The sequence below is a fragment of the Arachis stenosperma genome, chromosome 6, assembly GCF_014773155.1.
Source record: "Arachis stenosperma cultivar V10309 chromosome 6, arast.V10309.gnm1.PFL2, whole genome shotgun sequence".
Lineage (NCBI taxonomy): Eukaryota > Viridiplantae > Streptophyta > Magnoliopsida > Fabales > Fabaceae > Arachis > Arachis stenosperma.
Genome location: NC_080382.1, coordinates 22764290 through 22789595, shown reverse-complemented (window position 1 = coordinate 22789595; position 25306 = coordinate 22764290). Strand labels below are relative to the sequence as shown.

Genomic DNA, 25306 nt, shown 5'->3' with positions numbered 1-25306 from the left:
ACGTCCTCCATGCTCGCCGCCTAGCCATACTTAGTTCTTGTTGCATCGCCGTCCTCAGTTTTCGCTGTTTTGCCGTCCTCCTTTCAGCGAATCAACATTCTTTTCTTCATTGAATTATTGTTAAGGACGTGAGGTCATTTTTCTATAAATATCATTTGAATTTTGTGAATAATTCTTTGTTACTATTATTGTTTTTTTTAAGAATTATGCTACTATTATTGTTCATATGAAATGCTTTTTTTTAATTATTCTAACATGTTTTACTAATTTTTTTTAATTGGTATTTGAGAAAATTTCACTCTCTTCCTTTGAAAGATATTAAAATGACACTCTCCTTTTCTCAATTTGTAAAATATACATTCTCCTCCCTTATAACTTTTTAAAAACCTCCTCTTTAATTCATTTAAAATTTTGTGTTAACTAATGTTAACTTTATCCATTTTTTAAGAAAAAATAAATTATTTTTTACAAAAATATTCTTTAGCAAATTTTTTATTTTTTTGTCATTAAATTTTGCTTACCAAAATGTCCTTTAATAAATTGTATAGAAAGTAGAGTGATTCTCTTTTATTCAATTTTAAACTATTCTTTTATTTGCTATTTTCTATTTTTAATTTCAATTCATCTTTTTCTATTTCAATTTTTATCTTCTAGTTTATTATTGGTAATTTTTTCCTTATCACTCTTATATACTTAAATAAATAAGAGAAAAGAAAGAGCTTGGAGTATGAAAAAGGGAGACTTTGAATTTTTAGAGGATTAATAGTCAAATTAATCTCTAAAATATGAGAAGTTTGTTAAATTTATTCTCAAATGATTTTTATAATTAAATTCATTCTTAAAATATTGAAAATTAATCGTGTTTATCCTCCCGTCAATAGATTAATAGTTTATATTAATGATTGGTCATGTAAAACATTAAGTGAGAAATCACATACGCCTGATATGCGCATGTGAATATTAATAAAATATGTTTATGAATTTAGATCAAACTAAATTAGTCACGTAAAACATTAAGTGACAGATCATATAACTCTTGATGTGCACAAGTGAATACTGACAAAATATGTTTAAGAATTTAGATCAAATTATATTTTTTGTCCAAAATATAAATTTTTTAAAATTACGTTAATTTTGTCCAAACATTATAAATTATGACATAAAAAATTTATAGGATCAAATTATTTTTACAAAAAGAACGTAGGGATAAAAGTCTTTATCAGCTAAAAAGACTAGAATCTTTATATGTATATAAAAAAATTAAATGATAAATTTTTTAATAAAGTTCAATTTTTTACTAATAATCAATTTTAGTATTGATTATCTAAAATTTAAAAGAATTTAATATGTATAATTTTATATTTAATTAGTATTAACTCTATTGTACAAATAAAAAAATTAATTTATCTAATTTTTATTAAATTTTAACGTAAAGATTAATTTTCTACAAAATAAAAAATCAGAGAGTGATTTAATAAATAAAATTTATCAAAAATTAAATTGTTCGACCCTTTCACGGAATTTAATTTGAGATATTACTCACATTAATATTATCTCCAATATTTTTTGTTTAATTTATATTTGAAATCTTTAAAAAATAATTCAATACGTATTTCAGCATTAACCTAATAAAAAATTATTAATGAAAACAAATTTCCGTAATGTTATTATTGTAAATAAAGAGTTATTTTTTGTATACAAGTCATTTTTTATATAAGTCATTATAAATTATTTATATATATGTGTACACGTTTTTTTTGTAACATTCTATCACATAAAACTTTACATCTAAGATATAAAACAGAGGTGGCGAGACGCTACGATCTCTAAAATAAAATACATACATATAATAGCAGAAAGAATATAATAAACTAGGAACCTTGAAAAACAGGTAAAACAAAATTGCAAAATAAAAAGCGCAACGCTCAGAAAACGAGATTACTTGCCTGCTAAGAAACCTAGAGATTATAGGTGTAACAAGTAGAAAATGGGAATGGAGGGTCAAAAGTACAGAATAACAAGCTCCTAACTCAGCTTGCGAAGTTAAGGCTGGCCGAAGAATATTGATATATATATATACATATCCCGAAAATCCAAAATACATAACTGAAAACTTAACTCTCCTCAACCCTTTAGGAGGGACAAAATAAACAAAATTCTTAGAGAGAAAGCTAAGTACATATATATAAAACTGTATATCAAAATAAACCCAAAGACTACTCCGCTTCAGAAGTCCAGACGCCTAGCGAAGAGTCTCTCGACCTGCATCTGAAAACAACAATACAATATGGCGGTGACCGGAGGTTCTCAACATGGTAAAGGTGCCACGCATATAATATATAAGGTCCTGGGAATGCCAGAGACAATCCTAGAACACCGATACTCAGATTAAAAAGCCTTAAAGTATTAAACAAAAACCATAAAAGGGGTGGCTTTCTAGAGGTATCCAAGCCTAACATAATTTAACCTTAATCTTATTGCCTTCCGCCTTTCCTCCGTACTTCCATCTCTAATAGTATACCACACACAATTAAACAGATAAAATTAAACACAAGAAGGATACAAGTACTGCAGATATCAATTATACAATTAACATAGCAAATACATTTAAGCATACTCAGTTAATGCACAACAAGTAAAGCAGGTAATATGCATATAGTGCATGCCTGTTCTATGGCTGATGAGTCTCATCTGTCGGTTATTAAGCCAACCCGAGAAGTCCGATTTGCTAAACTTATGGATTGTCCCCCGACGCGCATCCCCAAGATTCTATACAAAGCTTTTTCTCATGTTATAAATTGTTCAATGGGGGTCAATCTTTCCGGGAATTTAGAGTACCCGGTCACATCTTATGTCACAGGGTCAACAGAGTATCGGGTCTCAACCTGGAACACGTGGTGGTAAGCCACGGTACTTTACCCAGAAAAACTCGTATCTCAGATAACTTAAATGTGTAAGCCTCATACATTTCATAGTAATTATAGAAATCAATTATCCAAGCCTTAGCATCTTCAATTATCCATGCATGCATCTCTTTTTTACATGATTTCATCATTTTTAACATTTATTTCACCCTCAAGTTACCTTAATTTACTAAATCCACCTCATTAATAAGCTTCCTAACCAAGTTTAGAACTAACCATATATTGGAAAATAGAGGTTTAGAAGTTTGAAATTCAGTTTAAAAACTCAAAATCCAGTTTTTGCAGAAAATAGGGCTACGCATACGCGTGGTTATGCGTTTAGGCCAAGATGCGCACGCATCCCCTGATTACGCGTATGCATTAGCGCCAGGCAGCAGCTACCATCCACGAATGAGGATTATGCGTACGTGAAAGTCTCATGTCACGCGTACGCAAGGGCGTACGTTTTTCCAAAAATTTTTACCAAGTTTGAAATCTGCAGGTTTCCCATTTTAAATCCTAAATTTTCGACGCGCATAACTTTTCTGTTTTAAATTATTTTTCCTCCGTTCTTCGAACAGCACAAAATTCATGGACCCAGTTTTCATACAAAATAAGTTTGAAATTGTTTGGAGGTCTGGAAGCCAAGTTATAGGTCGCCGAAGTTCGGCCAAAAATAAAATTTTACAAAAAATCTCAAAACCTCATTTTCTCTTTAAATCTCTTTTCAACCCAACTTATCAAACCTATAATCATCAATATAACACACTTTTGACAATATCACAATAATCTCCACAATACTACCATTTCTCAACTCAATAACATCTCACTTCAACCTAAATTTCATAAGTTTATCAACAAACATCAACATACCAACCTATATGTACATATTGCCAAAATCACAAGCCCTTCAACATCATCACATCATCATTCATCATTCCAATATCAACAACATCAAGTGAACACCACACATGCTCAAATTATATCCTTATCACTAATCATTCAATACACATAATCATTATTCTAGCTTATCCTATGGTTCTCTAACTTAAGTTTTCACATGACATTATACACGCGAAACCTAAACCATACCTTGGCCGATTTCAACGTATTAACCAAGGCAATCCACAAGGCAAAAGGGAAAATGCTTCAATCACCAAGATTCAACTCTAACTCCACTAAACTCTCAAATTAAGCTTCCAATGATTCAAAGGTCTCTGTATCATGTATTCATACGCCTAACACATATATATACATACATATACTGAACAATTCAATAACCACCATAATCCAAACAAGAAATAACAAGGGTTTAGGACTCTCATCATGCTCACGAACTAAATGAACTAAATCCGTCAAGCTCCACAAGCTAAATTGAACCTAGAGCACCAAATCAAGCAAAATTTCAACATGGATTCCCTTTAATTTTGAAAATTTAGGGATAGATAGGCTGGGGTGAGATTGAAGATTACCTATGAAATTGATCCGATAGAATTGTAGAACTCGATGCGGTGGACGCATGGCTAAAAACGGTGCGGCGATCGAAGCTCGAATGAGGAAGTTATGGTGGATTCAGGTGGCAGTGAGGGTTTGGAAGTTCTCCACTCCCTTGGCTGTTCATCGTATTCCTTTGTTGAATGTGGAAGGAAATGGGCTTCTGCCCATTTAAGTGTTGGGTCCGATTGGGCCCACGGGCCCAGTTCGATCGGTTCGGTCTGTTTGGCCCAATCTTGGACCAAATTTTTTGAAATTAGTGTTAAAATTCTTGTTTTAAAGAGCTCTATCCTATTTTAACATAAGATTTACAATTCTAATTTTCCTTATTAAAATTTATTTTATTGACTATTTATTTACTAATTTTAGCGGGGTTTACATCCTACCCACCTAATTAAGAATTGTGTTCTCAAAATTCAGATTTAGTTACCTGAAAAGAGGTGTCGGTAGTCCTTCTGCATATCTAACTCAAGCTCCCAAGTATGCTCTTCAATACCAGCCCGACTCCAAGCTATTTTCACTAAAGAGACCTCCTTTTCGCGTAACCGCTTGATACTGGTGTCGTCAATCCTAACTTAAGTTACTGGAAGCGTCAGATCTTTCCTTTAACCGATTCTAGTTCCAGAATGTGACTTGCATCAGGGGTGTATTTACGAAGCTGCGACACGTGAAACACGTCATCCAAGTTCAAAAGATGCGGTGGTAAAGTGATCCTATAAGCCACTGGTCCAATTCTCTTTAGGATCTCAAACGGTCCAATGTAACGGGGATTCAGTTTCTTAGTCTTAATAGATCTTCCCACTCCGGTGGTTGGAGTAACTTTCAGAAAGACGTGTTCTCCTTCTTCAAATTCCAAAGGCTTCCGCCTTTGATCAGCATATATAGCTCTTCTGACGACTTTGAGCTATAAGCATTCGGCTACAGATCTTCTTTATCTGCTTCATGGTCTCAGCTATCATCTCAAGCCCTAACAAGCTCCTTTCTCTAGCTTTATACCAGCACAGTGGAGATTGACATTTCCTACCATACAAAGCTTCATACGGAGCCATTCCAATGCTCGCATGGTAGCTATTGTTATAAGCAAACTCTACTAGGGGCACATACCGATCCCAGCTTGCCAGCTGGTCCAAAACACAAGTTCTCAACATATCCTCCAAAGTTTGGATTGTTGTTTTTTACTGACCATCTATTTGAGGGTGATATGCAGTGCTTAGATTTAATTGAGTGCCAAATGCTCGCTAAAAGGCTCCCCAGAACCCTGATGTGAGTCGAGGATCCCTGTCGGATACAATGGTGGAAGGTACGCCATGTAATCTCATAATTTCCTTAATGTATAACTGTGCTAACTCCTCCATCGTGCAACTAATTCGAATGGGAAGAAAGTGAGCCGATTTGGTCAGTCGATCCATAACTATCCAAATTGCATCACAACCCATTCGAGTTCTAGGTAAAACCCAACACGAAGTCCATTGCAATACTCTCCCATTTTCACTATGGAATCTCCAAAGACTGAAGGGTTCCTGATGGTCTCTGATGTTCAATTTTAACTTTCTGGCAAGTTAGGCACTTGGAAACGTGCGACGCTACATCATTTTTCATTCCTGACCACCAGAACATCGTCTTCAGATCTTGATACATCTTGGTGCTTCCCAGATGGATTGAGAATCCGCTCTTATGAGCTTCCTTCCAGATGATTTGTTGCAAGTCTTTGACATCTGGCACAATAATATGGTCCTTAAACCTCCATAAACCATTCTTATCTTCTGACACTCTCCACCATTTGCCTTGCTCAATCGCCGACAAAATCTTATACAATTCTTTGTCATTCTGATGAGCCTTTAAGAGTTCAGCTTTGAAATCACTTGAAATCTCTAATTGACTTAAGCACAGAGTCCCAAACTCTTCTCTGACTCCTAGTTTCAATCCTTGGAATGCTTTTAATAACTCTTCCTCACGCAGCATCATCCAAGCAGCGCATAGAGACTTCTGACTCAAGGTATCTACAATAACATTCACCTTTCCAGGATGGTAGTTTAACTCGAAATCATAATCTTTCAAAAGCTCCATCCACCTCCTCTGACGCATATTTAACTCTTTTTGCTCAAAGAGGTACTTTAAGCTCTTGTGATCTGAGAAAACTTGAAACTTAACGCCGTGGAGATAGTGTCTCCAAATCATCAAAGCAAACACTACAGTAGCAAGTTCTAAGTCGTAATTCAGATAGTTCATCTCATGCGGCCTTAACTATCGTGAGGCATATGCCACGACCTTACGGTGCTGCATCAGCACGCATCCTAAACCCTTCAGTGATGCATCGCAGTACACTTTGAACAGTTCACTCGGCTCAGGCAACACTAACACGGGTGCGGTAGTCAATCTCTGCTTCAATGCAAGAAAACTCTCCTCACACTTAGGAGTCCAAAGTAAAGGTACATCCTTCCTAGTCAGCTTGGTTAAAGGTAAGGCGAGCTGTGAAAATCCCTTAATGAATCTCCGATAATAACCCGCCAAACCTAGGAAACTCCTAATCTCCGTCACTGAAGTTGGTCGCTCCCAATTCATCACTGCTTCAACCTTAGCAGGATCAACTGCTATCCCCTACTTGCTCACCACGTGGCCAAGAAACTTCACTTCAATTTTCCAGAACTCACACTTAGATAGCTTAGCATACAACTTCCTATCTTTCAAGATTTGCAGCACAGTCCGTAAGTGACCTGCATGCTCATCTTCTGTCTTAAAGTAAATAAGAATGTCATCGATGAACACGACAACAAACTTATCCAGATACGGATGGAAAATTCTATTCATGTAATCCATGAATATCGCCGGAGCATTAGTCAATCCGAAAGACATCACCGTGTATTCATAATGACCGTAGCGCGTCCTAAAAGCAGTTTTGGGAATATCCTCATCTCTGACTCTTATCTGGTGGTATCCGGATCGCAGATCAATCTTAGAGAAAACACCGACTCCTTGTAACTGGTCCATTAGGTCGTCAATTCTTGGCAACGGATATTTATTCTTTACAGTAATCCTATTCAGCTGTCGATAATTAACACACAAGCACATACTTCCGTATTTCTTCTTTACCAGTAGCACGGGCACTCCTCACGGAGAAACACTCGGCCGAATAAAGTGTTTACCCAACAAATCTTCTAGTTGAGCCTTCAGCTCAGGTATTTCTAGAGATGACATCCTATAAGGAGCATTTGAGAGATTGGACCGGCTCCAAGTACCAACTCAAGAGCGAATTCAACCTCTCGGTTAGGTGGAAATTTGTCAAGATCGTCTGGAAACACCTTGGGAACTCACAAACAACCGGAATTTGTCTAAGCTTTGATCATCACCCGAAATTTTCGTGGTTAGCAGCATAATACCCTGACATTCATCCCCAGAACAATTCACCATCATCGAGTTCAAATAATAGTGATTCACCACGACAGGCGCTTCTGACCTTTTCGGCATAAAGCATATCGATTTCTCAGAACAATCAAACAGGACATGGTTCTTAGACAACCAATCTAATCCCAAGATGAGATCAAGACCAGTCATCGGCAGGCAAATCAGATCCTGCACAAATTCACATTGTTGTACTCGAAATGGAACTTGTGGACATCCTAACCTAGTCACCATAGCTTCATGGGTACCATTATACACCTTTAAATTATAACCCAAGACCACTATTTTCAATCCTAACTCATCAGCCTTTTCAAATGCAATGAATGAATGTGTCGCTCTAGAATCAAACAATGCACTTAAAACTTTACCGGCTATCTCACAGTTACCTCTAATCAGTGTCTCTGACCCCTCAGCGCCTGCTGCAGAAGTAGTATATACTCTCCCTGGCTACTGCACCCTGTCAGTCTCATATTTCTTCTTTTCTGGGCAGCTCCAAGCCAGGTGCCCAGGTTGCCCGCAGAAATAGCACACTTCCATACCCAATCTGTATGGAATTCCTGGATGATGCTTCCCGCACCTTTGACAATTCAAGTCCTGCTGTGGTTGTTTCCAAAATCTTCTTCCTTGATTAGTATTGTGAGTCGGCCTCCTAAAGTTGTCTTGCCCCTGATTATTTTGAGGGACAAAGCCTCCACGTTTGAAATCCCTGCCCCTCGGTGCAAAGTTTTTCCCTTGATTCATCTGAAAAGGCATTTTCATACTTCCTTTCTTTGCTGCCGCCTTCCTCACATATTCTTCAGCCACCCTACTCTTGTTTACAAGTTCAGAGAACACTCTGATCTCTGTTGGTACAACAGAGCTCAAAATATCACTTTGGAGACCTCCCTCATACTTGATGCACTTCCACTCAGCAAAATCCTCTGGAGTACCTTGACAGATGCGAGAGAATTGGCATAATTCCTCAAACTTATTGGTATACTCAATAATAGTCATTTTCCCTTGCTTCAATTTCATCAATTCAAGTTCTTTGGCATTTTTGACTGAATTGGGAAAATACTTCTTATAGAACTCTATTCGGAACAATTCCCAAGAAATTACAACCCCATCAGGCTGCAGAATATGCCGCGTGCCCTGCCACCAATGCTGAGCCTCACCTTGTAGCTGATAAGTTTCAAACTCAACCCACTGCTCTTTAGGAACCTGTTGAGCCTGTAGCGCTCGTTCCATTGCTTGGATCAAGTTATCGGCCTCAGTGGGGTTTGAGGTTCCCCGGAAGGTCGGAGGGTGAACCTTCAGGAATGTGGGAAGCGTCATAGGGCCATCTTCATTGTTTTTCCAATGGTTTCCATTGTTTATCTGGTTTCCCAGAGCTTTAGCTATCGCTTGCATAGCCGCAGCCATGTTCCCCAGGGCAGCCATAAAGTCTACAGGGATAGGATTACTCCCTGTCGCTTCAGGAGTAACATTTCCTAATCTGCCTCTACCTCGCCCGCGACCGCGTCTACGAGTCGACATCTGGTCCCTATACACACCAAACAAGTGATATCAAGTTGATCAATCTCAATATTGCAAATCTAGTGCTTTAAGTTCCAAATGCATGCTCATGAACATTTATGCCACATATATCAGTTAGATATCCTAATAGCACATAAACACATACACAGAGAATGCACAGAAGCATAGTCAGTCCGTCCCTCAGGCTCTATAGGAACGAACTGCTCTGATATCATAATGTAACACCCTACCACACAGAGCTTTACACCTAGGATGTAAAATAAAGGTGGCGAGGTGCTACGGCCTCTAAAATAAAATACATACATATAATAGCAGAAATAATGTAATAAACTAGGAGTCTTGAAAAACAGGTAAAACAAAATCGCAAAATAAAAATTGAAATGCTCAGAAAACGAGATTACTTGCGTGCTAAGAAACCTAGAGATTATAGGTGTAATAAGTAGAAAATGGGAATAGAGGGTCAAAAGTACAAAATAACAAGCTCCTAACTCAGCCTACAAAGCTAAGTCTGGCCAGAGAATATTTGCATATATATATATATACATATCCCAAAAACCCAAAATACATAACTGAAAACTTAACTCTCCTCAACCCTTTAGGAGGGACAAAATAAACAAGTTTCTTGGAGAGAAAGCTAAGTACATATATATAAAGCTGTATATCAAAATAAACCCAAAGATTACTCCGCTTCAGAAGTCCAGACGCCTAGCGAGGAACCTCTCGATCTGCATCTGAAAATAACAACACAATATGGGGTGAGAACCAGAGGTTCACAGCAAGGTAAAGGTGCCACGCATATAATATATAAGGTCCTGAAAATGCTAGAGGCAATCCTAGAACGCCGATACTCAGATTAAAAAGCCTTAAAGTATTAAACAGAAACCATAAAGGGGGTGACTTTCTAGAGGTATCCAAGCCTAACATAACTTAACCTTAAACCTATTTTCTTTCACCTTTCCTCCGTACTTCCATCTCCAATGGTATACCACACACAGTTAAATAGATAAAATCAAACACAAGAAGGGTACAAGTACCGCAGATATCAATTATACAATTAGTATAGCATATACATTTAGGCATACTCAGTTAATACACAACAAGTAAATCAGATAATATGAATATGGTGCATGCCTGTCCTATGGCTGATGAGTCTCATCTGTCGGTTATTAAGCCAACCCGACAAGTCCGGTTTGCTAACCTTTGGACTGTCCCCCGACGCGGATCCTCAAGAGTCTATGCATAGCTTTTTCTCATGTTATAAATTGCTCAATGGGGGTCAACCTTCCCAGAATTTAGAGTGCCTAGTCACATCTTACGTTACAAGGTCAACAGAGTATTGGGTCTCAACCTGTAACACATGGTGGCAAGCCATGGTACCAAAAAAATCTGTATCTTAGATAATTTAAATGTGTAAGCCTCATACATTTCATAGTAATTATAGAAATCAATTATTCAAGCCTTAACATCTTCAATCATTCATGCATGCGTCTCTTTTTTACATGATTTCATCATTTTTAACGATTACTTCACCCTCAAGTTACCTTAATTTACTAACTCCATCTCATTACTAAGCTTCCTAACCAAGTTTAGAACTAACCATAGGAAAATAGAGGTTTATAAGTTTGAAATTCATTTTAAAAACTCAAAATCTAGTTTTTGCAGAAAACAAAGCCACGCATGCACGTGGGCAACGCGTACGCGTGGGTATGCGTTTAGGCCAAGACGCACATGCATCCCATGATTACGCGTACGCATTAGCGCCAGGCAGTAGCTACCATCCGCGAATGAGGGTTATGCATACGCGAAAGTGTCATGTCACGCGTACACATGGGACATTTTTCCAAAAATTTTTACCAAGTCTGAAATCTGCAGGTTTGCCATTTTCTAATCCTAAACTTCTGACGCGCATAACTTTTTCGTTTTAAATCATTTTTCCTCTGTTCTTCAAATGGTATAAACTTCTCGAACCCAGTTTTCATAAAAAACAAGTTTAAAATTATTTGGAGGTCTGGAAGCCAAGTTATGGTTGCCAAAGTTCAGCCAAAAACCAAATTTTACAAAAAAAAACCTCAAAACCTCATTTTCTTTTTAAATCTCTTTCCAACCCAAATTATCAAACCTATAATCATCAATATAATACACTTTTGACAATATCACAATAATCTCTACAATCCTACCATTTCTCAATTCAATAACATCTCACTTCAACCTAAATTTTATAAGTTTATCAACAAACATCAACATACCAACCTATATGTACATATTGCCAAAATCACAAGTCTTTCAACATCATCACATCATCATTCATCATTCCAATATCAACAACATCAAGTGAAAACCATACATGCTCAAAATATATCCTTATCACTAATCATTCAATACACATAATCATTATTCCAACTTATCCTTTGGTTCTCTAGTCTAAGATTTCACACAACATTATATATTATACACGCAAAACCTAAACCATACCTTGGCCGATTTCAACGTATTAACCAAGGCAATCAACAAGGCAAAAAGGGAAATGCTTCAATCACTGAGATTCAATTCTAACTCCACCAAACTCTCAAATTAAGCTTCCAATGATTCCAAGGTCTCCATATCATGCATTCATACACCTAACACATATATATACATACATATACCCAACAATTCAATAACAAACATAATCCAAACAAGAAATAACTAGGGTTTAGGACTCTCACCGTGCCCACGGACTAAACGAACTAAATCCGTCAAGCTCCACAAGCTAAATTGAACCTAGAGCACCAAATCAAGCAAAATTTCAACATGGGTTCCCTTTAGTTTCAAAAATTGAGGGATTGAGAGGCTGGGTGAGATTGAAGCTTACCTATGAAATTGATCATATAGAATCGTAGAGCTCGATGCGGTGGACGCGTGGCCACAAATGGTGCGGCGATCGGAGCTCGAATGAGGAAGTTATGGTGGATTAAGTTGGCGGTGAGGGTTTGGAAGCTCTCCACTCCCTTGGCTGTTTAGCGTGTTCCTTTGCTGAATGGGGAAGGGAATGGGCTTCTGCTCATTTAAGTGATGGGTCTGGTTGGGCTCATGAGCCTAGTTTGGGCCTGGTTCAACCGGTTCGGTCCGTCCGACCCAATCTTGGGCCAAATTTTTCGAAATTAGTGTCAAAATTCTCGTTTTAAAGAGCTCTATCCTATTTTAACATAAGATTTACAATTCTAATTTTTTTATTAAAATTTAATTTATTGACTATTTATTTACTAATTTAGCGGGGTTTACATTTTTCGTGTCACTGCTGCACGTTCTTCTTCTTCTTCTTCTCTTTTGTTATCATCGTCAGCAACACCACCTCCTCCTCCTCCTCCTTCTTTTTTGTATTAAAATTTCTTCTCTTCCTTTCTTTTCTTCCTTCTCCTCCATCATCAGTTATCTCGTTGTTGAAGATAATGAATAATTCAAGTTTAGATTGTCAATTGAACCAGATTGAAATTGATTATTATTTTGAATCCAATCAAGTGGCTGAGGTGTGGTTCAATTCTAGTAATTTTTTTTAGTAATTTATGATTCTATAGGTAAATAATGTTTCATTGTTGATGGTTTGAATTGAATGTAATGTAAAAATTTTGCATTAGAAGAAACATTTTTCTGTATTTGCAATAAATTTAGGAGTAACACGAAGATATTTGGGTGTAACACGAAGATATTTGAGTGTATTGTTTAAGAAATTTTGGTGTATGTGTACTGATAAAATCTACATAATTCAAAACTCTTCTTCTCCCTCCTCCTCATCTTCTGCTGCTGCTTCTTCTTTTTTTTCATCATAATCATCATCATCTTTCTTTTTTCTTATTCATCTTTTTTTTGTTTTATCTTCTCAAGTTTCTTCTTATTTTACTCTTTTAACAAGAATAAAAATAAAAAAATTAAACAAAGAAGAAGAAGAAACACATAGTGGTAAAATTACTTGAAAGAGGATGAACTTACATTCATTCAACTAAAAAAAAGAAAAAAATAAAAAAAAAAAAGAAGAAAAAAATGCAGCATTAAAGGGAATATTTTTCTGTATTTGCAACAAATTTGGATGTAACACGAAGATATTTTGGTGTAACACAAAGATGTTGGAGTGTATTGTTTAAAAAATTTTCAGTGTACATGTGCTGATAAGTTCTGCATAATTCAAAACTCTTCTTTTTCCTCCTCCTTATTTTCTGCTGCTTCTTCTTTTTTTCATCATTATTATCACCATCTTCTTCTTCTTCTTTTTTCTTATTCATCTTTTTTTTATTTACCTTCTCAAGTTTCTTCTTGTTTTACTCTTTTAACAAGAATAAAAACAAAAAAATTAAATAAAGAAGAAGAAGAAACATATAATGCTACAAAATTACTTGGAAGAGGATGAACTTGCATTCATTCAACTAAAAGAAAGAAAGAAATAAGAAAAAAAAAGAAGAAGAAAAAAATGCAGCATTAGAGGAAATATTTTTCTGTATTTATAGTAAATTTGGGTGTAACATGAAGATATTCGAGTGTATTGTTTAAGAATTTTTTATGTATGTGTATTGATAAGTTCTGCATAATTCAAAACTCTTCCTCTTCGTCCTCCTCATCTTCTACTTCTTTTTCTTATTCATTTTCTTATTTCATATTCTCATAATTCTTCTTGGAAGGAAAACATCGAACAAAGAAGAAAAAAATATATAATGTTGCAAAATCAATAGAAATATGAGGAGGAAAAAAATGCAGCAACAACAACCGTAATAAAAAAATGATGATGAAGATGAAATACACGAAGAAAAAAGAGGAGAAACACAAAGAAAAAAGAGAAGAAGTTGGAGGAAGAGGAGGAGGAGGAGAAACGCGAGATACAAAGAGAAACAACGTGATTTTACGATGTGCATTATGTAAGTGACTTGTATAATTTATATGCCAAAAAAACTTGTATATATAACAGTTCTCATAAATAAATATAAAAAATAATTAATATAATAAACTTAAGAACAGAAAATTAACTCACAAAATATTCAAAATATACTGTTATATATAAAAGACCGAATTTTTCTCTACTAAATTGTAAAAGTAATAAAAATAAAAACAGAATTTAAGAAGATATACATCCTCTTTTAGTATCTTTTTTTACAGAATAATTAAAACCGAAATAATATTGAATTAATTTAAAAATTGTAGATATAAATAAAACAAAAAATATTTGAAATAATATTAATATTTATCTAAATATTTAAAATAAAAATAATACTTTATCATAAATAAAAAGAATATTTTAATAAATGGAAATTTAATTTAAATTTTAATTTTATCATATATTTTAATATTTTATAGTTATGTATAATATCATTAAATTATAAAATAATAAACTCACTTTTGTCAATTTAGTCATTCATTTTTATACTATACAATATTTAGTTGAAATATTTATAACCATTAATATAATCTTTAATATAATTCAATTTTTATTTAATGAATTTATTAATTAATTTAAATTAATTCTGTATAAATTTTTCTATTCATTAAATATATAATTGAAATATAAAAGTTTCTTTAGTTTTACATTAAAAATACGAAAATGTAGTGTGATCAAATTAATTATCTAACTAAATTCAACTAAACACCTTTAAAAGTTTTTAATTTTTGTCGCATAAGTGCCCTGCATCTTTTTTCTTCTTCTTATTCTTGTTCACTTTTTGCTTTTTTGGTTCTTTTTTCTTTTTTTTTTCTCATTCTTCTTCCTCTGTATATATTTTTTTCCCTGTGTTTTCTTTTTTTTTCTTTCCTCTATTTTCTTTTTCTACTTTTCTTATTTCTCCTCCTCAAAAGAAAAAAACAAAAATAAAAAAAGCAAGAAAAAAAAATCAAATCAGCGCAACAAAGAAAAAGACAAATATAGCAGACAAACAAAAATAGAAGAAATATAGGGAAAATTTATATATTTTGTAGTTTAAAATTTTTAAATTTTTTACTTTATCTATAAAACTATTCTATATTGAGCTTTACGAATTTCTTTGTTCAGCTTTATACATATTTGTGTGTTTTTTAATATTGAAATTTCTGCATTTTTATTATTTTTAATTTTAGGTCAATTTTTTATAATAAACATTTAAAAAAAATACGTAAATTTTTTAAGGAAACACCAAAAATTTTGAAAGAAAACACAGATAGATTTTATGTTGTTGTTTCATTTATTTTTGTTTCTCCTCTTTAACGATGAACACATAAATTTTAAAAGAAAAACAAAAAAAATTTGTAAACGAAAATATAAAAATTTTGCGCCTTTCTTTTCTCCTCTTTTTTTTCATTCTTCTTATTAGTTATTTTTTTTCATATTTTTCTTCCTCTTCTTTTTGTTTAGATGCTTTTGTTTTTTTTTTTTAAAAAATAAAATTGAAGAAATAAAGAAGAAAAATAAATAAATAAATAAACGTAACTAGTAGTAGTTAAGATAGAGAAAATAAAAGTTTTATATAAAAACAAAAAAAGTGAATTAAATACATAAAATATAAAATTATAAAAAATTTAAATTATAAAATTATCAATCTAATATAAATTTTATAGAATTAATTAACTCATTTAAAATTATAATATCAAAAGATTTTAAGAGATAAACTAAAATTCTAACTATTATACTAATAGTGACAATAGTAGTTCAAGTGAAGAAGTGATTCATCACTAAAATATGTGATTCATGTGCATCTTTTGTGTGAGTAATTTTTGTTAGACCATTAATTAAATCAATCTTATTAGATTTAATTACTAAAAGACTTATCCATCTAACACTGCATGACATCTGACATACATGATGTAAATTTTCACTAACCTTTGACGATGTAAAACATTTACGGCTAAATTTTTTGCATATGATGGTTAGTTTGGTGTAATGCTGGTTTATGGAGTTTATAGGTGTTTAACAAGAGTGTGACGGCGTTTAGTTGATGGACGGAAATCGGACGGTCCAATTTTTAGCAGGGTGAGGAGACACAAATCGGACCGTCCAATTTGTGGGAAGTGTGGCTTCGTGCACGAAAGTCGGACCATGCGATTTAAGGGATGAATTCAAAAAATAACCCAAATCGGACTTACCGATTTCTGGGTTCAAAAAATTTTTGGCGGGCTGTTTATTAATCGGACCGTCCGATTTGTTTGTTCTAAAAATATCGAATGAACATGCATGCGGTCGGACGGTCCGATTTGAGTGTCATATATATATATATATATATATACTCTAGCTCAGCAGTCCATTTCATTCTTCTTCTTCGCTGCTTCAACTCTCCAAATTTTTTTTCTGTAGATCTTTTTTTCTTCTTTTTTTTGTAGATCTCTTCTCTATTATCATGGATGATAGAGTAAGATTAAAAGTGTATTATCATGGTCAAATTTTATTACAAACATCAGAAGGAGTGAAATTTGTGTGTGACAATCCGTTAGATATTATTATTCCATTCACACTGTCATTTGAAGAATTAAAAGGTATCATTTGTGAGAAGATAGATTCTCAAACAACAAGGATAGTATCGTGTATTCTGTACAGATATCCTATATCTGTCTTTGGTGGGTTCGTGCAATTTCAAACGAAATACATGACAGACGAAGCGAGCATGCAAGAAATGTTTTCAGTGTATCTCGAAAGTCGATCGCGAATATCGTTAATCGAACTGTATATCGAGTTTGAGCAATCTGCAGCGGACCGAGATATTGAATTGGAGGATTACAACAGTGATAGTGAAGAAGAGTTCGAAAGTAACTACGTGGTCGTTGAACCGGGTGTAGACGAAGATCAAGCTGACGAGGCTATGGTGGCAGATGTGGCAGATGTGTCAAACAATAACATTATATGGCACTTCACGTACCTATGAATCTGGACCTCATCAACCAACACTAATCGATTTTTCAATGCTCAAAACCAAACCAACTTAATGAAACTTTCCCTGCAGTCTGTCTTCATAGGTGCAACACTAAACTGATCCAAGCATTCAGCCTCTAAAGCCTCATAACTGCTCAGTGTCGGTCCCGTAACTGGCAAACCATTTGTCGGAAGAACAAGAATTAGCGCCACATCCTCCAGTGTCACGGCACACTCACCAACCGGAAAGTGAAAAGTATGCGTCTCAGGACGCCATCTCTCGACCAGAGCATTAATCAATGCCGACTGACATTGGACAACTCCAATCTGTGAAACATGATAAAAGCCGGTGTCCCGTAAATACCCCTTCACTATTGGATTGTACTGATCCGGCGGCATGTAGTGGTCACATTGCAACATTCGAGAACCCTAAACACAAACATAATATTAATTAATTATCAAATTAAATTGATCAAATCAAACTTTCATTACCAAATAACCAGTAAAACATATCCACAACCACAACCAATAAAAATAATAATAATAACAATACTGTTAAATAAATAAATATCATATTATATACTAATATTCAAGTAACTATTCAATTATGTTCTAACAATATACATACAACAATAAATCAATCATTAATCCTTTATTAAATTTTTATGTTTTACTTATAACAAAAATAATTAATTTAATAATATTTAAATCATAATAATTATTTTACTATCCTAAGAATGTTTAATCATAAATAAATATTATTACTACAAAAATTTATTTATTACTAACAATTAATGCTAACTAAACGATTTATTATCACACATTGGTATCTATCTATTCTATTCTATTAGAGATGTATCCTAATAAAAATAATAAAATAATCAGTATGACTTATTATTATTATTATTATTATTATTCTAATAAATTCAGTAATAATAATTAATATTAATTATTTTATTTATTATATCTCCATTTTTAATAACAGTATTATTATTATCATTAATTTAATTATTTCGTTAAAAACAATAATTAATTTATTATTTTATTATAATGTATCATAATCTGTTCTTCTAAATAATCTTATTACACTAATCTCTAATCTCTACATTATTATACTCTAACATTACTAATTCCTAAAATTTAATTAATCAGATTAAATTACTTAGACACTACTATTATTACTACTATTACACTAATTTCTAACATTATCATCATAATAATTTACTAATCTCTAACTTAATAACAATTATTATTTTACTTAAAATAAATTTTTTTACAATAAAAAACTTACATAATTAGAATGATCAAGATAATTTACAATGTGAAGATCCGGACGATTAACATCTTTTATTCTTCTTCTTCTTCTAGGTATTGTTAGAAAGTGGTCCAATTTTTTCTGATTTTAAACTTTATCAATGGAGGGCCATGGATATATGTTCCTGGTGGGGTTGGAGAGAGGTTGGAGAAGAAGAGGTTTTGGGTTGTTGAAAGTGAAAGAGAATGGAGGAGGGTTTGGCAATCACGAAGTTATACATACAAGGGGTGCGGGGCTGCTTGCATGCGTGACACCTGGCTGGGGGCACAAATCGGACCATCCGATTTGTGTTCCTTCCCAGTCCCTAAATCGGACCGTCCGATTACCGTGGTGAAATCGGTCCGTCCGATTTCTTCAGCCCAGCCGTCACAGTTTGGTGAAGCATCATAGACACCCATAACGTGATTATACACCATGCCCTCCCCAATATATAAAATACAAAAGTGAAACATTTACTCATATATTATGATATTTGATATATCTAATTGGACATTAATTAGATATATTCACAAAATTTTATTAATTTAATTTTTTTAATTGCATAAATCTTAATATCAATATAGTTTAAGGATTAAATTAATATATTTTTATAAATATATATGATCAACATTCAATTTCTTACATGTTAAGTCTTTTGTATACTGTCAATTAATATTTTACTTTATTAATTGAAAATTATTAATGGAGTAATAAATTAATAAATATAATTAATTTATAATTTTTATAATTTAATTGATAAAATCTTTTATGAACAAATTTAGAAAACAATTAAGCTTTAAGACTGCATTTGTTTCTGAAAACAGGACAAGACATAAAAGATAGAAATACAAAATTTTGTATTCTTGTATTCTATTGGTAATAAATTAGAACAAATTATAAAAATCTAATTTATTCTTATTTTTTTTCATTCAAAAAATTTGAGACAAAAAATATAATAATAAAAAAGTTTAATTACTCGATTAGTCATTATAATTTCACTGAATTTTCAATTAAGTCGTTATACTTTTTTTCTTTTCAATTGAGTCCATATACCAGATTTTGTAATTAGGTTTTTACTGTAATAAAAATGTTAGAATTAACAGAATATTCCGTTAAGTAAAACGAATATGTCTAACACTTGATTGAATATTCTATATAGTTTAACAGAATATTCCGTTAATTTCAATGTTTTTATCACGGTAGGAATTTAATTACAGAAAATGATATAATATATAGGGACCTAATTGAAAAGAAAAAAAAAAGTATAGGAACCTAATTGAAAATTCGATAAAACTATAGAGACCGACAGAGTAATTAAACCTAATAAAAAATATAATTATGCAAATTTAACAAAAATAATAAAAGAAAAAATGAAAAATAAGTTGTGTTTTTTATTAGTATTTCAGTGTTTTTTTTGTCAGGATGAATATACAATCGACTAATTTAGTATTTCTAAACACATTGTCTCTTTCTATACCTCTTCTATCAAACACAATTTTGTGTCTCTATGTTCCTATCTTAATGTTCTATCTCTATAAACAATCACAACCTAAAGGATTAATTTTACTATTAACCTAATCGACAATGTACCAAACACACTAACAAATCATGTGTAGAGTGATAACAAAAAGAATGCCTCCATGATAAATGATAAATTTTAACAAAAGCATTGGGCATGAAGCCAAGAACACCGTTGAAATTATCGAAAGTTATTCACTAAATCACATAAAGTTGATAGAGTTTGTACTTTGTAGGCTTCCACTAGAGAACACTTTTCCTTTTTGAATACATCTTTAACTTTAAAATGATTTCGTGCTCGGTGGTTTAATTCTTCTCTCTTAATAATTAACTTCAAAAAATATTTTCCACAATTTACTTACGAATATGTGGTAAGTTTTCCACATCGTTTTCTTTTGGGTCACGAGTTTTCCACATCGTTAAAATTCTGTTGTTTCCATTTTGTTTTTGCATATCTAAATAAAATGCATTTTTCTTTCTTTCTTTTTTGGTATAGGATGTAATCCTGCATTATATTTTTGTATGAATTTATTAAAAAATTGATATTATCAAAATAAAAGTAGCATTATCATTTCCCTATATTAATTTATCACTTTAGTAAAGCAAACTATTTATTTCGGGGTGAAAGAGACGGTCGTGAAAAGTTTTAATAAATAAATTAGACAACATAAATTTAACACAAATAATTAATTATGACATAAAAATTTTAAATTAATCAATAAAATAATTAAGGTCATTTCAAACAACCAAGATTAAGCAATTGAGAGAGAAATTAAATAGACATACGGGAGTGCTATAGGTCCCACCCTAATTTTTCATGTCTCAAGACTTACAGCCAGTAAACTAGATAATAAAGGAACAGAATCAAATTGACAATAAAAAGAAAACTAGAATTGAATTAAACCCTTGTGTGTTTCTCATCAAATTTTACCACCACTGACTTAATCTAACCTTTAGCCTCACCAAGTTCAACATCCTTCAAAGGAATGTTTTCTACTCCTTCCTTCAATAACCTAATTTCTTCTTCTGTTAGGCTGTTTTTCGAATGAGGGAGGTTCTTGGCACTTGATTGCTTTTCAACTTCCACAGCCCAACTGTAAATTACCATGCCCACAACTGCAATAATCATTCCCATGATATTCTTGAAAGTTAGCTCCGAATCAAATAGAAGCCACCCCAGCGTCAGAACACATACTGTTTTCATGTGGCCCAAAACCTGGAAGGAAACTGCTGAGAAGCGCCCAATGCAGAGGTACTGGCTCACATTGCAAAACACAGCTAGGGAGCATGAAAGAACAATGAATAACTGCAGAGATTGTGAGCCCCCCAAAAAGAGAAGTGTCACCATTGTATAATTAAGACATATATAGAGTTTAAATAAGCTATATACAACAGGATAATAGGACAAAAACTTACAGTGGCACCCGTGGATATGTTATATTCGGTTATCAATTTGTCACTGAGGTAGTAATCAATAAATGGACCAAGAATAAGGAGAGAGAGGGCTTGAATAGGAGCAGTCTTGCTCAGCAGTTCAAAAGATCCTATTGAATATTTCTTTTGGAGAGAACCAATTGACTGGCATGGAAAAAAAAAAGAAGAGGAGGATCAGTTAAATAAATATAAATGATCCCACAAATTTCATAACTATCAGTAGATAACAGTGTCTTGTAACTGAAAGTACACTTTACAATACACATTTATAAGAACAAAAAATGATGCTTCCGGTTATGATACTACACCTAATTAAGTTCCATTAGAGTATTAGACACACTTTCGGTTATTGCAATTCATAATGTATAAAATGACATGAGAAATGATGGTACAAGTCCACAACTCAAATTTTTTTCCTTCTAAAAGAAGGGGCCATAGTGCCTGCATAGAGAGGGACAGAATCAGAACAGTATATGATACTTACAATTTGCTGCAAAGATGTTGATAAAACCGCCAGACAGGCACATACAAAACCTTTGAGGTTAACTTTAACATCAGTTACAGTGCAAACACCAACACCAATAACCACAACCATGACTGACATTTTCACTTCCCTTGAGTAGTGCTTGCTGTGAAGGATCCATTCCATCACACAAACCACTGGAATCATGCTTAGTTTTGATATCTGTTCACATATAGAATGAGAAAATCACTGCTTAAGAAACAAGAGGCAATCCAGATTCAAGTGAAACTTTGGGGGATAGGGATAAAACTGAATCATGGGGATGGAGTTAGAAAGTCAGATAACAACGTGAGAGTAATGCAGACCACAATATCAGGAAATATAGATATTAGTTATAATGAAGCACATGTGTCTCCACAGATGAAGTGTTAGGACAATCTGAAAGTACTATAATGATGTATGTGATCATGCTAACTGCTTGCATAAGTATTTTTGAAAGCTCGCACAAAAAATGCCTCAGTTATAGTGCAAAGCCTGCATAGGCTGTCTTATGAAAGAGGGCTCCTCAAGGTGTAAACTTAACTCCAGAATTAATTGTTAAGTCTTAAAAACTTGCATTTGTGTTCCTCACATAACAATATCTTTCCAGGTACTAATTCTGCAATCAATTTCAAAGGTTAATCAATTCTTCAGGTAGAATTTGAAGAATGGATTCATACAACAGCTACAAGCTGCAGGTGGAAGTGGATGCATCAATCTAAGGACACCATCAAGCTTTACCAGAAACAGGCTTCTTGGTTTGCAAAGTATCATTTGACCAATCTTTCTCGTTACATTCTTGCTTGTTCTAATAATCACATGCATCTTCTTCTCAATAAGTAATAAGCGTATTTCATCTTTTTCCTATATACTTAAATTCATACTCTTCTCTTATAATATCTACTTCCATTTCAAAATTCTCATCCATTAAAAGTAGACCCATAAACCAAATATATATATATATATATATATATTATTTAAGCGGTCCTCAATTCTTAGCTTTCACTAAACAATGCATTACACACATACAAATCATTGTGATGCAACCAACTTAAGTGTATATTAGTTTGCACATAAATTACCCAGGTTTGAATTTCCAGAAAGATGATATTTAATTACATGCACCAATCACTCATGTTAGAAAAGGGAGGCGAAGATACTTGGTAGAATCCAACAGAGTTGAGCATCAGGCTAAAATTCATCCCTGTGATAGACATATTGGCAACCACTGAAAACCAAAGAAGCTCCCACAAGGGGACATGCTTTGCTGCAGAATAACCAGTAGCATTCGACACCAGACCCACAATAGCAGTTACAGCAAAGTGGAACCCAGTTAACGTGGTGGCTGCAAGGGGAAACAAAAAAGAGCAGATGCAAACACAAGAAATCATTAACGGAAAAGTTCGCATATAATACCAACATAAATTTACACCATAATACTGGCAAATAAGTTTGTACCCGAAACAAAATAGTATAACGAAATTGATAAACATAGATGCGCCGTTTAAAATGAGAGAGAGAGAGAGAGAAATGTCGATCGGGGCTCAAGTGCAGACGAGATCCAGAACGAAATTAATGGCTACATGTTATGGTAAAAGGAGAGATCTGAGAGAATATAACTAGCTTTGGAGAAGATAGATAGATAGATAACTGCTACTCCAGGATTCAATTAAAGCATATGAGAATAACAGCTGCATTTGGATTAGGAAGAGGACTGACCGAAGCTGAAAGCATAGCCATGATTGGACATGAGCTGTTTGTTGGCCATGATAATTCCAACGGAGCTGACAACGTTCATGGCCCATGCCCCCACATCTGATATTGCCGACGCTTTCTTCTCGTTCTCCATCTGCTATTTCGGAGAGTTCCAAATACTTGAACGTATAATACCAGAACCAGAAAGAACAATATCGATTATCAAATTGGTAACCGGAGACCAGATCTGATTAATAATGTTAATCTCCCGTTGCGATAGATCTGTATAGCGCGAATCTACTTTTACCTTACCGAATTCAAATTGAAGTTTAGCTTCAATTCGGACTCGGGAGGAATATATATGTACTTTGGAAACAAAATGGAAACCGAGGACTCAAATTATTTGAGAAAGGAAAGTGGGGGAGAGAAGCTTTTCCCGATTCCACCCTTTAGTTCGCTGATGCCACTTGTGTCTTTCTGTCTGTCTCCTCCCACAATACTTCCCCGTTGTTTCCCTCGCCTTCACATTATTGTCTCCATCTGCATTCAACCCTCACTAGATCTGTAAATCTTTCTTTTATTGTACTCTTGAAGATCTGTGGTTATTAAATAATTTTGAGAAGACTCATTTTTATCACCTTCGAGTTTATCACCCTAGCGGAGAGAGCATTGGAGTGAATTATAAATTATTAGCTTTTTTATTTTCCTACAACCTGAAGTCCTGAATCCAAACTTTTGTATCAAGAGGTTGTAAAGTGACGAGATTAGTAAGGTGGGAAGGTAAATATTTAATTACAAGCTCTGCATACAAGCGCTAACCACTTGTATGCTTTACAAGTTACTTAACACCCTAAAATCTAAAACGCTCTAATTGCTACATTGTATACACGCGCTATATATAACTACCAAATTTAAAAGATTTGTTTCCTTCTTTGTTTTCCTTATTTGCAGATTTGCTCGTTCTTCTTCTCGCAAAGCTTCTCCTGGTTTCTTCGATCGTTCTTTTTCCCTCCTTTCTCATTCGTTTCTTCTTCGTCATTTACGTTAGTTCCTCTCTCTGTAACTCCAGCTTCGTTTTCTATTTGATTTTTTGTTTTCTGAAATCAAAGTTTGAACTCGTTTTGAAGATAATGGATGATTCAACCTCAGATTATCAGCTGAATCCAGGCGAAGTGGACTATGCATTTGAATCTAACGAAGTTCCTGAGGTTTGATTTACATAGGATTACTATGAATTTTGTTACAGTAATTTGTATAGCATTGTGTAGGTGAATAATTCGTGAACATTGACTGTCAAAATAATGCATGAAGATAAATCTGTGTATTGAATGTAATGTATTAGTTTTGATTAATTATCTGGAATTTATACCAGACGCTCGGGTGTAGATCAGATCTTTTTTGGGTGTATTTTTGATAGAAGTGTGGGTGTATTTACAGTTTACTGATTTTTCTGTTATTTTAACTGAGTGGTTGTTGTTCGGGTGTATTATATCAGACATGATTGGATGTGTTTTTAGCTTTTGACATGGTGTATTCTGCAGCCTGTGTATTTACAGTTTATGGTTTTTATTGTCATTTTAGTTGAGTTGTTGCGGTTCAGGTGTATCATATCAGACATGATTAGGTGTATTTATAGTTTTTGACATGGTGTATTCTGCAGCCTCTCTCGGTTGTTGATGACCAGTTTGTTCCGAAGGTTGGAATGACCTTTACCACTC

At 33.6% G+C, this 25306-nt stretch overlaps 2 protein-coding genes across 2 annotated transcripts; both read right to left on the bottom strand.

Moving 5' to 3' along the window:
* Positions 1–8243: 8243 nt before the first annotated feature.
* On the bottom strand, positions 8244–9311 carry LOC130933890 (uncharacterized). The gene has a single exon (XM_057863496.1). It carries the CDS (start codon positions 9309–9311, stop codon positions 8244–8246), a length of 1068 nt encoding a protein of 355 aa, XP_057719479.1.
* Positions 9312–20643: 11332 nt separating this feature from the next.
* On the bottom strand, positions 20644–24298 carry LOC130935454 (UDP-rhamnose/UDP-galactose transporter 2). Its single transcript, XM_057865209.1, has 5 exons — positions 23613–24298; positions 23054–23238; positions 21876–22076; positions 21374–21535; positions 20644–21263 (listed from the first exon to the last, which is right to left on the bottom strand). Exons 1-5 carry the CDS (start codon positions 23740–23742, stop codon positions 20904–20906), a joined length of 1038 nt encoding a protein of 345 aa, XP_057721192.1. The 5' UTR covers positions 23743–24298; the 3' UTR covers positions 20644–20903.
* Between the last annotated feature and the right edge of the window lie 1008 nt (positions 24299–25306).